This window comes from Crinia signifera, chromosome 5, assembly GCF_055691185.1.
Source record: "Crinia signifera chromosome 5, ASM5569118v1, whole genome shotgun sequence".
NCBI classification, from domain to species: domain Eukaryota; kingdom Metazoa; phylum Chordata; class Amphibia; order Anura; family Myobatrachidae; genus Crinia; species Crinia signifera.
The window spans coordinates 204,349,438-204,366,170 of record NC_139221.1 but is presented as its reverse complement, the minus strand read 5'-3'; the positions used below and the strand labels follow the sequence as shown (position 1 = coordinate 204,366,170).

Genomic DNA, 16,733 nt, shown 5'->3' with positions numbered 1-16,733 from the left:
ACTGTGTTGTACAGTAATTATGCTACATAATTCCCTGCTCATTCAGCCCCAGGGACTTGGTGGGGAAATGTATGCTGAGTTTAGCTCTTTAAGAGTGGGCTAAGCTCCACATACAATTCCCCACCCTGGGTCTGAACGAGCATCTACGTAGCATAATTACTGTTCGTGGATCAACAGGAGAGATAAGCGTGACTACATCTGTATTAACACTTCCAGGACATTGGTAATCTCAGCATTACATAGCAGGGGGCACAGCTACGATGATGCGATAGGAAAGCCCAGGGCCGGCGCCACCACTAGGCAAATCTAGGCATTTGCCTAGGGCGCCGGCCACTGGAGGGCGGCATTTTGCCCCCCCATGCCGCCCGGGTACCTGTCCTGCGGCGCTGTGTATTTAAAGCTGGCGGCGGAGGCAGCGGGGGTCCCTGCAGTCCATTAGAAATAACAAGCGCTATCCGCCGGGCTATGCGGAAGCGCTTCTGTTGTGAAAACACTGGCAGCACGGCGCACGCTGATCTCAGCCAATCAGCGTGCTGCCAGTGTTTTCGCAACAGAAGCGCTTCCGCATAGCCCGGCGGATAGCGCTTGTTATTTCTAATGGACTGCAGGGACCCCCGCTGCCTCCGCCGCCAGCTTTAAATACACAGCGCCGCAGGACAGGTACCCCCCTCCCCCGGCACCGGACAGCGCCGCAGGACAGGTACCCCCCTCCCCCGGCACCGGACAGCGCCGCAGGACAGGTACCCCCCTCCCCCGGCACCGGGGCGCCCCCACCCCGACTCGCCTGGGGCGCTCCGGTGCCTTGCACCGGCCCTGGGAAAGCCATATCCCCAACCACAGCCTTCCCTGCCATGTCACACCCCTCTATAACAAGCCACACCCCAGTCTCATGCTGCTGAGCCCACCTGGCTGTCCCCTCCTGGAGTGTGTACCCAGCTGAAGACTCTCCCAACTACTCCAGGAAATCAAATACATATCTATAATAAGGAAACTGAAACTGCCAATGGTTTTATTTTCATAGGCTCACAAACCAAAAGGAAAAGTAGACTTCTAGGCAGGAATCTTATGACACATTTAGATGGATACAGACATACAAATATTAAAAGTAAAGGTCCTAATCACTATGGGCTATATTCTAGTTCACTCTGACAAAATCCTTCTTAGATGGACAAAACCATGTGCACTGCAGGTGGGGCAGATGTAAAATGTGCAGAGAGAATTAGATTTGGGTGAGTTATTTTGTTTCTGTGCAGGGTAAATACTGGATGCTTTATTTTTACACTGCAATACAGATCTCACTTTGAAGTAAAACCCCACCCTAATCTAATTCTCTCTGCACATGTTACATCTTCCCCCCTGCAGTGCACATGGTTTTGTCCGTCTAAGAAGGATTTTGTCAGAAAGAGTGAACTAGAATAAGGCCCTTTGTGAGGATGTAAAACATGGAGTTTTAAGTAAAATAAAATTATTTGGATCCTTTCGGAAAAAAGCTTTGAGTGCAGCAGGACAAACAAATGAAACAAACCTAAATGTTCCAAGAGCAGATGTCAAATTAACATAAAATATTTTGACAATATCATAAAAGATTATTCCACAAAAAAGGTCATTCTAGGAAACCTGAGGGTGGAAAGACAGCTAAAGATTGTCTGGCTAGAAACCATTGTAAAAACAGACAGGTATGTAACAATAGTAAATACAGTGTGATTTAACGGTTATGAAACATAGGGAAAGATGTACAGAATCAAGCTTCCAAAAGTGATAAAGTGGAGAGTGATAAATAACCAGCTCCTGTCTGTCATTTTTCAAACCCAGCCTGTAGCATGATGGGTAGGAGCTGATTGGCTGGCTGTTTATCACACTCCATTTTATCACTTTTTGAAGATTGATATATCTGGCCCATAAGGTGGAAAGAAAAAGTATGTGAACCCTTTGGAATTAGCTGGATGTTTGCATAAATTGTGATCTGATCTTCATTAACGTCACAACATTAGACACGTTTATAAAGTACTAACAACACACTAATTATAGTACATTTTTAATACTGAATACATGTTTTTTTTAACATTTAAAGTATAGGTTTGTATAGTGTATCACTCTCCATTTTATACATTTTTGAAGCTTGATACATCTGGCCCTTAATGTGAAACATGCCTTGAACAAATTAAATTTTAGAAGACATAAAATGAAGAACAGTTGTGCAACATAAATGTTAATGCTACAGCCGATGCTGCTGTCTACTGAGACACCCACTGGCTTCTGCTCTAATCTGCCCTGGGTCCTAAAATGTTGCACCGTCAGCTAGACATGGCCAACACCATCGGACTCCTGAAGAACCCAATGGTTGTGCAGAATATAAAGTACAATGGAATTAGACTGCAGGTGTCAAACTCGCATATCAACTACAAAGTATTGTGTAGAGAGCATCATAATTTGGAGCTTTGCCCCTAAGACAGAGCTTTGCTCTCATTGATAGAAAAATGAATTCCAAAGTTTATCAAGATATTCTGTGGAAGAACATAAGGATAACATGGTAAAACTCAAGATAAGTTGTATTATGTAAGAGAATAATGACCTAAAATACAGACTTAAATAAACGGTACTTATATATTATCTGGGCTCCCATGTTAAATGCACCCCATTTTTTCATACCCCTACTATCCAACTACGCATGACGAGCGCAGCGAGCCCCGCGAGGGGACGCGGTCTCATAAGAAGGACAGATATTACATAAGTACCAAATAAACTTATATCATCTCGATTGAGATGCCGTGCATGACACAAAGAAAGTGGTACACATCAGACATCTCAAGCACTGTGAACTGCTGAAGTGAAATACAGATGTGTCCTCATACATATTTACTGCAGTCACACCATACAGTCCCTCTTGGCACACCAGGTTGCGTGAGAATATTGTAGCGTTGGGTGACATTTTTGCAATTTTTTTGCCAAAAATGTAATCTCAACACAATGCAACTAGGATGAAAAGAAGACTGAGCTGAATAATGTGATAGAAGACAACTGTATGCATGTGTGTGACTGAGTCTCTGACCTGTACACAGAGTGCTACAGGGTAGCAGCCACAGATTTTCTCCAATACAAGTTCTGTTCTGCTGTGTTCACAATCAGGTGTAAAAGTATCATCTGTGGTATAATTCGAACAGGGGTAGGATGGGAAACAACCAGCGCAGAAGATGAAACTTGTGGTGAGCAGGAGAAGAGGGACACAGGTGTAGCACTTGGTGGACTAATAAGACCACATTTACTTTAAGTTCCCTTCTCGCGTTCACGTAACAGTTTCTTTATAAAGACCACACTTCCTCAGGTATATGGGTAACAAGTGAAAACTTACTTTAAAGTTCTGTCACGCGTTCCCGTAACAGTATCTTTAAACACCTTGCTGTTTGCTGTTTTATTGTTTGTTGGATGTCTGAATAACGCGTTCCAGTGACAGTATCTTTAAGAACCGCACTCCAGGATAAACAAAAACGATTTATTCAGACATCCAACAAACAATAAAACAGCAAACAGCAAGGTGTTTAAAGATACTGTTACGGGAACGCGTGACAGAACTTTAAAGTAAGTTTTCACTTGTTACCCATATACCTGAGGAAGTGTTGTCTTTATAAAGAAACTGCTACGTGAACGCGAGAAGGGAACTTAAAGTAAATGTGGTCTTATTAGTCCACCAAGTGCTACACCTGTGTCCCTCTTCTCCTGCTCACCGCAAGTTTCATCTTCTGCGCTGGTTGTTTCCCATCCTACCCCTGTTCGAATTTGTCTACATTGTTTGGAGGATTGATGGTCTCCAGGGAAATTTACCTAGCTGCAATCTCCGTTTAGCGCCAGTTGCAGATCACAGAAAATTGTATCATCTGTGGTATGTTTGTTAATTATACGTATATTCCCACTCTACAGCAGTATTGTGTTGAAGCGGGTACGGTTATCGGCAGCATGTATTAATGCTCCATTTGCCATTGTGATAGATCGTTATATCACCTGTCTGGTGATCTGCATCTAACCATCTGCATCTTTTTCAACCTCAGTGTAGATCTTCCCAGCGGCAACCGGGGTTATTGAAAAAAAATAAAACTTTATTGCTTTGTATACACAACCCCTTGCTGAACTGACAGCCAGGGACATAGCTATGTGCCAGGCGATCAACAGCTGCATCTGTCAAAATTGAAAGTTGCAGAACAGTCACAGCCAGTGTCACCGACCAGTCTTACATTGCACAGTATATTTGCTCACTTAGCGCCCATATCACACACATCTCCATGGTAGTAAAAAGACGTTGGTAGATTTGGATGGGACCTGATGGGTCACTCTCAACGTGCATCTTAAGCAGCATTGAGTACTGAGCCTAGATATATGAGGACATAACTGCGGAATGGTCCATTGTACCCTATAAATAAAGATGGCTAATAGTAGTAAACAAACAGGAAACATTTGCAGAGATTATTGCTGCCAAAGGTGGGTCAACCAGTTATTAAATGGTTTATATACTCAGCACTATAAATGTTTCCACTGGGCGTACAATAAAGACATAAACAATATAACTGTGTAATGATGGTTTAAGCAGACTGTGTTCATCTGTTCTTGTGACTAATGCTGGTAACACACTAGGTGATATATCGTTCATACTGCCGCAGAATGTTATATTTTACCAACCATCTGCTAGTGTGCACACACAATAATATCTGTGAATGAGGTCTTTCACAGATAGTGGATTGCATTTGATGCACAGCAGATTGTACAGAAGTCATTCAAATATATTGTTGCCATAGGAACCATTGAAGATTACATCAGAACTGGGCAGGGATAATTAAAATTGTGTTTTTCTGGCCAGACATATGGAACATTTTTACTAAAGTATGAGTTTTTAGAAGTGAGAGACAATGACCATAGCAACCAATCAGATTCTAGCTTTTATCCTCTAGAACACGGGTTCTCAAAGTGGTCCTCAGGTCTCCTCACAGAATCAAGTGAAATAATTACTGTAGGTCTACCTGTGGATCTTTTAAAATGTATCAGCCAGTAATATGTGCACCTGTCAGGTGGTCTGGAGGAAAACGTGAACTGTGTGGGTTCCTGAAGACCAAGTTTGAGAACCACTGCTGTAGAAGGTGCTAAATAAAGCATAAGTATAATCTGATTGGTTGCTATGGGCAACATCTCACACTTGTGTAAATTTACCCCATAATGTGCGGCCGATTCATAATTGTGTACGGTATGCTCAATAATGTTTTGTACACCCTCACCAACATTGTTTTACATTGTTTGGTCCGTCAGATGATCTGTTGTTCAAGTGTGTAGCCTACTATAGATGAAGATCAGATTATAATTTATAACCAATTTATGCAGAAATCCTGGAAATTCTAAGGGTGCTATTTCTTGTAACTGTATTTTAGTCCATCTTTAATAACTACCTGTTTACATAATCCAGAAGTGCCTTGACATATAGGGGGAAATTTACTAAAGGAAATTTGTAAAAAATAGGTGTATTTGTATCCAGAAATACACTTATTTTTGACATTTACAATCCCGAAAAAACGGCAATTTGTATTCGTATTGATAGCACATCAATATGAATACGAATTGCCATATTTTCGGTATAGTAAATGTCAAAAATAAGTGTATTTCTGGATACAAATACACCTATTTTTTTACAAATTTCCTTTAGTAAATTTCCCCCTATATAACCTCTGCTTGTACCTGCAGTCCAGTACATACAGGGTATGTTGTTTCTTCTAACACAAAGAAATGTGTAATTACACTCTAACCCAGTGGTTCCTAAACTATTTTCAATCACAGCGCCCTAGAGTATCAGTATTTAAGTATTTATTTCACAGCAAACCAGGCCAAATGTTTCTTATTGAGAAATTCAGAAAAAATATATAGAATTCAGTAAATTGTGTTTACATGTCATCCATGGGGTTAGATATGTGGTAAGGGACATGGTTTGTCCATCTTTTAGGATTGGAATTTACAAATAGTAATTTTGCCTATTCATTTTACCATAAATACTTTGAATTGGTCCTGGACAACCAACCCAAGGCACCCGGGGAACCTGAATAAGCAAAAGGATTGATGTATGTATGTATGTACAGTATGTATGAATGCGGATGCAGTTCCCCAGTATATACCATTCCAAGTACCTGACATCAGGCTATGACTCAGCATACATCTCTATAGTAGCATAATGTATTATGTACATGGACACAATATCCTTTAAGGTTATCTAGGTAAATCTAAAATGTATTGTTGATGTAAACACTCATAATAATGGCAGCATGGCATTTCTATTGTTAATAAGAAATATTACCAGCACGATTCACGATGAGGAATTAAATTGTTCTTTACTCACCAACAGAGTTAAAAATGAATTGATCCTGAGTAAGAGCTAAAAAGGTTGGGACGCTTATGGACAGCACAGTCTTCTGCACATGCAGTCTGCTCCGTATACAGAACTAGACAGGAAATTAGGGGGAAAAAAAACATTTTAGCAAAGGTCCATTAAAAATCAAACTTAAATCATAAATAGAAATATATAATGCTATTGAGATCATTTTCAACCAGTAATACAAAAATATTTTTACTTCATTAGAAACAAACTGCTATAGCAAAAACAGCACACACTGTAGGAACCATGAACCATAAAGCAGTTTGATGTTTACAGATTGCAAAGCTCTAGATGACTGACCCTGGAACCCCCGGTCTTCTACACCTTTTTACAAGTACTCACAGGAGGAGACATGGCCCCTTATGCCCACGAACCAACAACCCTTATATAGGACATTTAGTTTTCATCTTGCTGGGGGGACTTGCCCAGCGCTCACTGGCTTCTAGCCATTCCTGGTCTCACTGCTGCTCAGTGACATCCGAGGATTGATACCAGCTCTGCTATACTGGGGTCACCCTCTGCAGCATGAGGACACAGAGAGGATTGCTATTCGCACAGGACCCTCATTAATATTGAGGATAATGGGTGGACCCCTAGTGAAAATGTGCACTAGAATTTCTAAGTGGTTCTTGTCAGGGGTGTGCTACCACTGGACATTGAGGATATACACAGGTAACAAAGATATTGGGATATATAAATCCTGATAATTGTTGTACAATTAAATATTCAGATGTGGCCATTACATCTCACAGTTATCCCGACTTTCCTGTAACAAATGACACGTTTTCCCAGGGATTACTTGACAGACTAGCTACTGGCATTGTGTGGATCTTATTATGACATCCTGATTAATTGTTACCACTCTAAGGGGGGTATTCAATGTCTGTCGAGCTCCTTATTTTTGTCGAGATTTGTTGTTTTCTCGACGAGAGGTTGGTTATTTATGAGGTCGCCTATTCATTGTCTAGTTTTCTCGACTTGTCGAGCAGAGCTCACCTGATTTGGTTTTCGGTTTGCTCGACTGTCGAGTTGAACATAACTCGACTTGTCGAGTTATTTTGGGTAAAATCTGTCGAGATAATTCCTGCATCCTATTCAATGTCAAAGAATTCACCTGACCTCGACTGTTTGAAATCACTCTTCCCTCAAATTTAACTCGACAATTATTCCTGTCGTGACAAGGGAGTTTCTCTTGTTGCATGTTCATAAATTGTGTTACATTTATATGCAGGATTGTACTAATGTTTGTAGTGCTTATCTTGACTTCTGTCTTTGTGATATTTTGCTAAATATTCCTCTTTTGATTAACTTTACATTTGCTGCATGTTTATATGGTATGCTTTAACCCATTATTCCATTGTCAGCATCAGTTTTCAGCTTGTATTATTACGCATTTGTTTAAATTATTCCATTTGGCATATAAGAAGTATTATCTTTTTTTCTGCTCACCTTTCATGTTCACTGTGCTGCATTTTGCCCATTGAAAGTCTTCTGTATACATGTCTATTTATGTCTACTTCTGGTTTGATCAAACACCTATGTTTAGGTCCCTTGTATCCATGCTGGGGCAGAATTACTCAGGATACAATGTTTGTTTGTTGCCATTCTTTAGTTTACTTCTACAATGCAATGCATTGCAATTTACCTCAGAGCTCTCATTCCTGTACTGAGACTTCAGGGAGATACCAGCATTGTGCAGTCTGCTGATTTGGAAATGGTTTTTATAGGAGAATTTTCATTTTTAACAAGATCTACTTTCATATAATTGACTATAAAAATGAAGCCTATCTCTGACAATTGCCACTTTCCTCTCTAGGGGAGAACTCGACTTGTCGAGCAGGGGAGAACTCGACTTGTCGAGCAGATGAGAACTCGACTTGTCAAGCTAAATTTTCAATTAGCAAAATGAGAAAAACAAATGCAAATGCTCGACAATTCGGACTGTTACTGGTGGGATTGAAATTACAGTTTGAATAAGCGAGAACTCGACTTGTCGAGCTAAATATTCATGTCGAGCAAAACGAGAAAAACAAATGCTCGACAAATCGGACTGTCACTGGTGGGATTGAATACCCCCCAAAGACCCAATAGTGCCTGAATATAGGGATGTCGACATACTAGTCGACACTATAAGGTGACTCTTTATTTATATCTACCTAAGCATACTAGCTTTCACCAGTAACTGCCCTTTGGTTATTATATTGCCTTCTCAATTAGGTGTAATCTTAGCTGATATATAACAATCAGCTACTCTGTATCAGACACAGCTGTCTCTATGATTGTATGACACTGTACTTACAGGCAGGTACTACCATTGGAGAAGTTATACACAATATACACCCTAAGAACATATAGGATGTCCTTCTGAGCTAAACACAAAGGAATCCTATGGGCAAATCTTGTAGAGGGAATTGATAATTATAAGTCGACATCTGCGTTGACTTTTTACCACAAACCTACATAAGTTGATGAATTACTGGTGACCACGCTTATACATTGGGTCCACCCTATAAAGGACAGTCACTGACAGCCCTATTTGGTGAGAAACTACTGACACTGATCGACATCAGTGTCGACTCAACTTCAAAAGAGTCTCCCTTTTCACTCATTTAAGACCAGCAGTATCCCAGGTGAATATACAGATAGCCATTGTGATATTATTCCAGGGCTATAGGAATTGTTTGTGGCCTACACCAAGATAAGTTGTTAAACATACTAACTACCACACTACTATCTGCACACACGCACAGGGGAATCTAGCCAATAAAGACACCAATACATTGGACTTCATATATATTATTACATTAAGTGTCGGCTAATAATACCTGTAAAAACCTATAGTTACCTATGGTCAACATTTTTGTGGAGTCAGGAGAGCCATCGTTTTTTAAACACATTTGCGTATATGTTCTGTCTGTGTGTTTTTATATTTCACTTTCTTAAAAATTATAAATAAAAGTTAATTTTTACTCGTTGGAGTTTCAGCAGGTGCACCACACCAGGACATACTTTTTTCTTCTTTGTTCCCTCTGCAGCATGCACACCCCACACACCCCTAGTGACGCCACTACCTACATTTATCGGCAGTATGACACTTCTAGTGCTGTCAGTTATATATTACTGTGTCAGCATATGGATCCACCACAATTATGGGACTTGCTTTATTACTCAAAGAGAAAACGGTTGTTGGAACCAATAAACTAATTAATCTTGTAGAAAACAGGTAGAACTGGTAGAAAACAGTATGGGCACAAACTTTATATTGAGTTAAGTGAAGTCATAATGGTTTTCGCAATGCACATTTCCGGAATACGCTTGGTAAGGTGTTGGAGTTACTTGCACACATGGATGGCGTTCTTAATGGCCAATCGTTTGTTTATAGTATACTGTAAAATAGTAAAAGTGAAAAACACACCGCCCCTATACTTGTGTTTGTAAGAGAGGGCGTCATCACTATATGCAAACATTTGCACAATTCCTATCCTGGGTACAAGACATTAGTCTCAAATTGCTGGTCCTGTGCATATGCTTATTTCTAGGTGGTAGCTTCTTTTATACACCCACTTCAAAAGTATGCTAAGTGTGACCGCCTTATTGCTACACCCATTTCATCTGTAAGTATAGATCTGTTTGACTTCAGTGCTGTATTGAATCGCCCACAGATGCACAGAGGTGTATATGATGGCGAATAGATATTAAGACACAGAGCTCATGGCATCATTACATTGTTCAGGGGGGAGAGGAGTGTAGCACCAATAAATGCAGCACTGACCGGAGTGTCCTGAGGATTCCTAGATATGCTGTACAGGCTGCAGGGTGCCAGTCTGTTGCAACTAAAGCACTACAGGAGCGATTTCAGCTGCAAGATGCCATTCCAGGCCCCATGCGAGCCAGAAGCAGGCACCATGTTGTAGCAATGGTGCCGCACACAGAATACTGTGCACACCACTAGCTACGGCCCTGGTTGTGGCTGCTGTGCATGTGTCTATGAATCAGGTCCACAAAGTTTTTAACACAACTCTGTAAAAATGTCTATGCCTATAAACCATACAACAGCATGCAAATTCTACCCCCATCTATCACATTACCTTTTCTCAATCTCCAAATAACAAGGTGTATTTACATAGAACTGTTAAGTCTTTATTCATCTATCAGGGGTAGGATTTTGGCAGGACATTTTGGCACAGTTGTACAAATGACAGCCTGCAAACAGGAAATGGTAAAGTGAACTGTGTTTTATATTTCCTGAGAACTTGAAGGGAAACCTTGAGTTACAGTGAATCACAATTAAAGGTGGATTTCAAACTGTTTAGAGATGGAATCCAGAAGAAATCATACCCAATAGCAGGAAAAAAGAAAGTTTAAGATTTCAGTTAACAAGTTACGGTATCACTGTAATCAGTTCTCTTATTACGGTGTTACATGTTTTGGAAAATATACACCTTTTGCATTTTATCAAGATTCTAAGCATCTCCTTTTGCTCAGTCCAAACACTCACCCTATTTACCCTTTCAATATAAAAATGCAGACATTTCAGTACAATTTAGCTAGCACACATTTCTCTAGTATTTCTGCTGCCATTCCTTATTTACTACTTTAAGGTATTGGAGGTGGAACAAACGCATGTGAAAGGCGTCTTATATTCTACAGATATCATCTGTATATATGTATGTGTTTGTAGATTATTGAATACAGCATGCTTCTTGATTTCTACATTTACTTAATTGAATTCAAATAATTGCACATTCGGCTCTCCATCATGTTGCGTACACCACCTGAAAAAGCGGACATGCGGACAGAGCTGCTCAGGAGGGCAATTACATTACATGACTCTCAGGCAGCTAAAGAGCTGTATGGATTTCCCTGTGTCCTATGTAATAAGATGCCCTGTACAGGCGACTCATTAGGTTATTCATACACACAATCATAATGGTTGATGGTACCTAAATTGTAATGGAAAAGCTATGCTTTATCTGATTGGTCATTTATAATTTTTAGCCTATGTTGTCTTAATTCCAAGGAAAAGGGATGAGGGATTTGTAATAGAATGTGGTTTGGCTACATCTTTACATCGGAATATACTGACATCAGATGGAGAGAGTCTGTCTAGCAAATGGTGGAAATAGGTGCTGGGGCCAGTAGCAGATGAATCGTTTACAGCAACAGGATTACAACATCAGCTGGAGTCTGGATTGCGGCTAGTTATCTAACAGCGACTGGTAGTATAATCTGCTGAAATCCGGATAAAGACAAATTAGCTAACAGCGACAGATGGTCTGAACACTGGTACCGGTAGCGACTTGGAAGCACGGAAGTAAGAAACACCTATGTGATTTAGGAATTATCTGGATTTTTCTTATTGGTTCTCCATAACACCTGATTTCCGTGAGCCAATATGATACCATTTTGAGATCCTGGCCAATCCAATCCCTCACATCTCTAATTATCAGTATATCAGTGACAAATGCTAGATACTGTATACTGCAATTTGCCGCTTATATCAAACATAAACAGGCATTAAAGCATTGAAAATTACTTTTTGCTATAATGTTGTACGGCAATGGACGTACAACATTATTATCAGAGTTGGTAAGGAACCCAGGGGTAGCTGATCAACAATGGAACCGTTATGCTAACTAAATGAAGTCAAGCACTTTTTTGAGACCTCAGGTGTGCAGATTTGGGCCATCTAGGAGACAAGAGGCAGCACAACAGCACTACACTGAGGCATTAGGGGACTTGCAGAGATTGAAAACTGACCACCCCTGATATATCCCAGTAATGCTTACTATTCAGGAGTTCCGCCATAACTATTTGTTGATAAATATGCCCTTTGGTATCTAGTAATATGAAGCTTGTAGACAACATGTAGGCAAGAGGTATAATACCCATGCCATAGTGAGAATAGTAACATACTGTAAAATCCATACCTTTACTGTTACAGAAGGTGTCGGCTCAGACTCCATAGCACTGTCTACTGCTTGCTGCTCAAAAGAAACAGTTGTTAAAATCTGGAACACTAACATTTTTCTTTCTTTTATATTAAGAGCTATTCAATTTGTTCCTGGCGCCCATAAACTATAGAACAGATAGATCAGATTTAGCTGTGTATAGTACTGGCTGCGCTGCGAAAAGTGCAGTTTGGGCATTTGCTTGACACCTGAGGAGACGGTGATAAGAAATGTGTTCCCCCACAGCGCTCAAATGAAGCAAAAATTAAATAGCATCTTTGCACGCCATCTAGTCGCAGCCGTGGGGCAAAATAATTGGATCACCCCCTAAGAAGTAATAACACAATTGAACATTCAACATTGAAGATTACTAACTTTGCTTATGAGATGTAAAATATATCTTAGAAACTGTCAAAAATGCAAAGATATCATATATAGTTAGCTTAACTTTTAAAATGCCTTCTTTATTGCTGATGAAGAAACATTTAGACCTAATAAAATCACCGGATGTCAGCTGCCCCCCCATTTCCTTCGAGGGTGCACGCAAATCTAAGTGACCTGAGAGTCACTTAGATATGTCTGCACCTTCCATATCATTCAAAGGTCGGCTACCATCGAATGATGTGGTTGTTTCCCCCTGGCCTGCGAATGGATGTTCATGAATGAACCTGATGTACAAGGGAGGGCGGGCAGACCGGCATTTTGCAGACGGCCTCTAGGGGACTCACAAGGCTGCGAATTCGCACCCTTGCGAGTCAACCAGAATAAGGGCCTAAGGCCGGTTTCACACACTCCGGCTCCTGCCGGACGGTGAAATCCCGCACGGCCAGGGAGCCGTGCCGCACACAGTACTTTATCATGGAGGGGATGGCCACAGCCCGGCAGCCGTCCCTTCCAGTGTCGGGATCCGGCTGCAGCCGTGCGGCCGGGCCGTGGCCGTCCCATGTGAATGGACACAATAGTGTCCATTCACAACTAATGTGCGCGGCACGGCTCCCTGGCCGTGCGGGATTTCGCCGTCCGGCAGGAGCCGGAGTGTGTGAAACCAGCCTAAGTCTTCAATAAATATCAGCACCAGGCACACTCTCAATCCACAATAAAAAAAAACTACAGAATTTCTACATGTTGCTCTTCTTTTGTGCAAATCACAAGTGGGGCAGCCATTTTTTTCTTGCACTGCGGTCACAAATGAACTGAATAAACATGTTCAATTCTGCACAGGAGTGACTATGGACAGCAATGTTAGGTGACAAGGCTTGATAAGAAAGATAGGCCAACAACAGTTTTCATATATATTATTTTTGACTCACCCACTTACATGCATATTACATACTGAAAAAAGGAAACTACACAAATGGATGCGCAATGAAATCAAAAAGTGCAGCTAAATCATGCAAAGTGTATACATCCATGATATTCAAACAATGGGTAGCAAACAAAGATTGTGCATTATATAAGTGCTGCAGTGTTTTCCAGAAAAGCACTGTAATGTATAATTTCGGTACTTGTTTCCTAGCATGGCGCCCACGATATTAATTGTATGCGCTCGGAGAAAACTCAGCGCATAGCATCTGGCATAATGGTGCAGCATAAGATGCATGCGATGTAATGAGAAGCGTATATGCGGTATACGTTCTACCGTACATTACGGTAGAACACGTGACAGTGCTGTGGACTCTCTGTGGGTTCGGAGGAAGATTGCAAATATGCGTACATTGGTGGTGAAGGAGCACAATCGAGTCCTGGAGTCGCAAGGTTCAGGAGCCGATACTGACGACCTTTACACCCCGAAATTGTGGTATTATGAGCGTATGAAGTTCATCGTTGAGCAAAGTTCAAGGAGAGGAACAGAGGGAACTCAGACGGATGATGACTTTCCGTCAAGTGATTTGGAGAGTGCGGACGTAGTAAGTTTTTGGTGTGACATGTCTTGCATGTAACCGACTGTAAAATGTACTGAGTTTACAATTTTTTTACTTTTTTTTATTTCTAGGGAGTTCCCCCTGAGCGGACCAGCATTCTGGATCGGTGTTGGAGGTGGTGGCTCCTACGGAGGAGAACACGTCATAAGCTCCCCCGAGGAGGCGCGGGAGGAGACAGCCGACCAGCTCTGTTCCGAGTGGCCAAGGGCATTGTTGCAGGTATGCGGAGGAAGTAATGTGAAACCCCCCAGATTCATACCAAAGTTTAGCAAATCATATTGCCTATAAGATGCGGACCATGGATCCAGACCAGTTCCACCACTTTAAGCGGTTGGTATATTGCTGTATGACGCGCGCATCAGAGAAAAGTTTGTCTGGTGATTGCAACATACTGCCATATGCCACGAGCCAAAGGCAATTGCCCCCACTGCCCAACTACCCACATCACCACCCTACATACAGTGTGCAGGTTAATCCTCCGCCTCCCCCTTCTTTTTATGCGCCGGGGCCCCCTATGCCATCTGCCACTGACCCCTTGTCTATGTCTGGTGGTGTGTACACTGCCTTAATGAGTGCACAATTCCCTACCCCGGATGAAGAGCGTTCTTTTCAATAATTATTTGATTCTAATTTGGCTTTAATTTAATAGCTTGCAACAAAAGCTAACAAAAAAGTTAATAGCTTGCAACAATGCCCTTGTTCCTCTCCATGAATTGTTTGCTCAATGATGAACTTTGCTGCTCATTTACCTCAATTTCGGTTTGTGAAGGTCGCAGTACAGTACTCCTGAACTTTGCGATGTCCGTGCTCCTTTCCAAACCACTGTTCTGCATATTTGCTTATTCTTCCGGACCCAATGGAAGTTTGCAGGACTGATCACGATGTTGTACTGTAATAATCATGCCTCATTCTGATTTGGTTGCGATAGTCCTTTCCACTGAGGCAGCTATTTTCCTTATATATTTTAATGAATCTTCCCCCAAAAATGTTGCCCATTCCAGGCAAATAAATAAATAATTTAAAAATAAAAAAGTTAAACTTCATTAAATGTGTCGTCTCATTTATTTTAATGTAGAGTGTTGTAAGTCAATAATTGTAATATAGAGTGTTGAAAATGTAATTTATTGTAATGTAGACTGCTGTTTGATCTGCGTTGTAGCACCTTTTCATACCCCCACTCTCCACATGCGGACGTGGACAGTGGTGGTATGAAAAAGTCCGGTAATTGTTTCCTAGCACGGCGCCCATCGCATGGCACTGTGTACCTTATTTAGTGCTATTTAATGTGTGTGATGCCATCGTGGGCGCCGTGCTAGGAAACAAGTACCGAAAGTCCAATCACGCGTTCAGCTGCCCCAAACATCCCCACCCACGCGTTCAGCCGCCCCGAACATCCCCTCCCATGACATGGGTGCGTATACATTTAAATATCGCTTTGCATTAGGTGACATATGTTACTACATTGGGTGACATATGTTACTATGTGAAATTTGAGTGTAACCACGCATGTCATATCTACATTGCTATGTGAAATTTCATTGTACTATGAAAAAACACTAAACACAATACACGATGGCATACGATGCCATGCGATTTCTTTAGTGTAGAATCATTGCGTCGCATCGCATTCGCACTCATTGTACACCACTAAAGACAGTACACAATGCCATGCGATTTCTTCAGTGTACAATCATCGCGTTGCATCACACAGATTGTACACCACTAAACCCTGTACGGCATCGCACACATTACATACCACTAAATAAGGTACATGATGCCATGCGATAGACGCCGTGCTAGGAAACAAGTACCATAATTTCTTATGCAGATACAGTCGCAGCACACAGAATATAGGCATTTAAAATATCAATTTAATCAGCATAAGTTGTTGAGTCCTGTTCACTTCTCAGTATGAATAAGACATATTTAAATAGAAACAGTTGCATAACAAGAGACTAAGGGGGATATTCAATCTCCGTCGAGCATCTCCCGTGGGGGAGATGCTCGACGAGCCCTATTCAATGCTGTCTTCCCCGACAGCATTGAACAGGGTTTCCTGCCAGAACGAGCCCGACATCTCTAGCTGTCGGGCTCGTTCTGCCGAGAACAGCCGGGAAGTGACGAGCTGCCGGCTGCAGCTCGTCACTTCCCGGCCGCAACTCGCGGCCACGCCCCCTTCTCGCCCCGCTGCAGGCGGGACATTGAATCCCGCCTGCGTGTTCTCGGTCGAGCTGACCGAGAACGGGACTGGGTCACGGCAGGCGAGCAAGCTCGCCTGCCGTGACCTGAAGATTGAATATCCCCCTAAAGGCCATATTCTAGTTCACTCTTTCAGACAAAATCCTTCTTAGAAGGACAAAACCATGTGCACTGCAGGGGGGCAGATGTAAAATGTGCAGAGAGAATTAGATTTAGGTGAGTTATTTTGTTTCTGTGGAGGGTAAATACTGGCTGCTTTAT

General features: G+C 41.6%; 1 protein-coding gene across 1 annotated transcript in view; it reads right to left on the bottom strand.

The window, feature by feature from the left end:
* Positions 1-16,733, bottom strand: part of LOC146005778 (protein PTHB1-like) — a 489,046-nt gene that overhangs the window by 301,491 nt on the left and 170,822 nt on the right. The window contains exons 11-12 of the mRNA XM_083145203.1: positions 12,331-12,384; positions 6,365-6,467 (exon numbers count right to left, since the gene is read on the bottom strand). Coding sequence (XP_083001329.1) covers positions 6,365-6,467; positions 12,331-12,384 — 157 coding nt within the window. The remainder of the gene's footprint in view (positions 1-6,364; positions 6,468-12,330; positions 12,385-16,733) is intronic.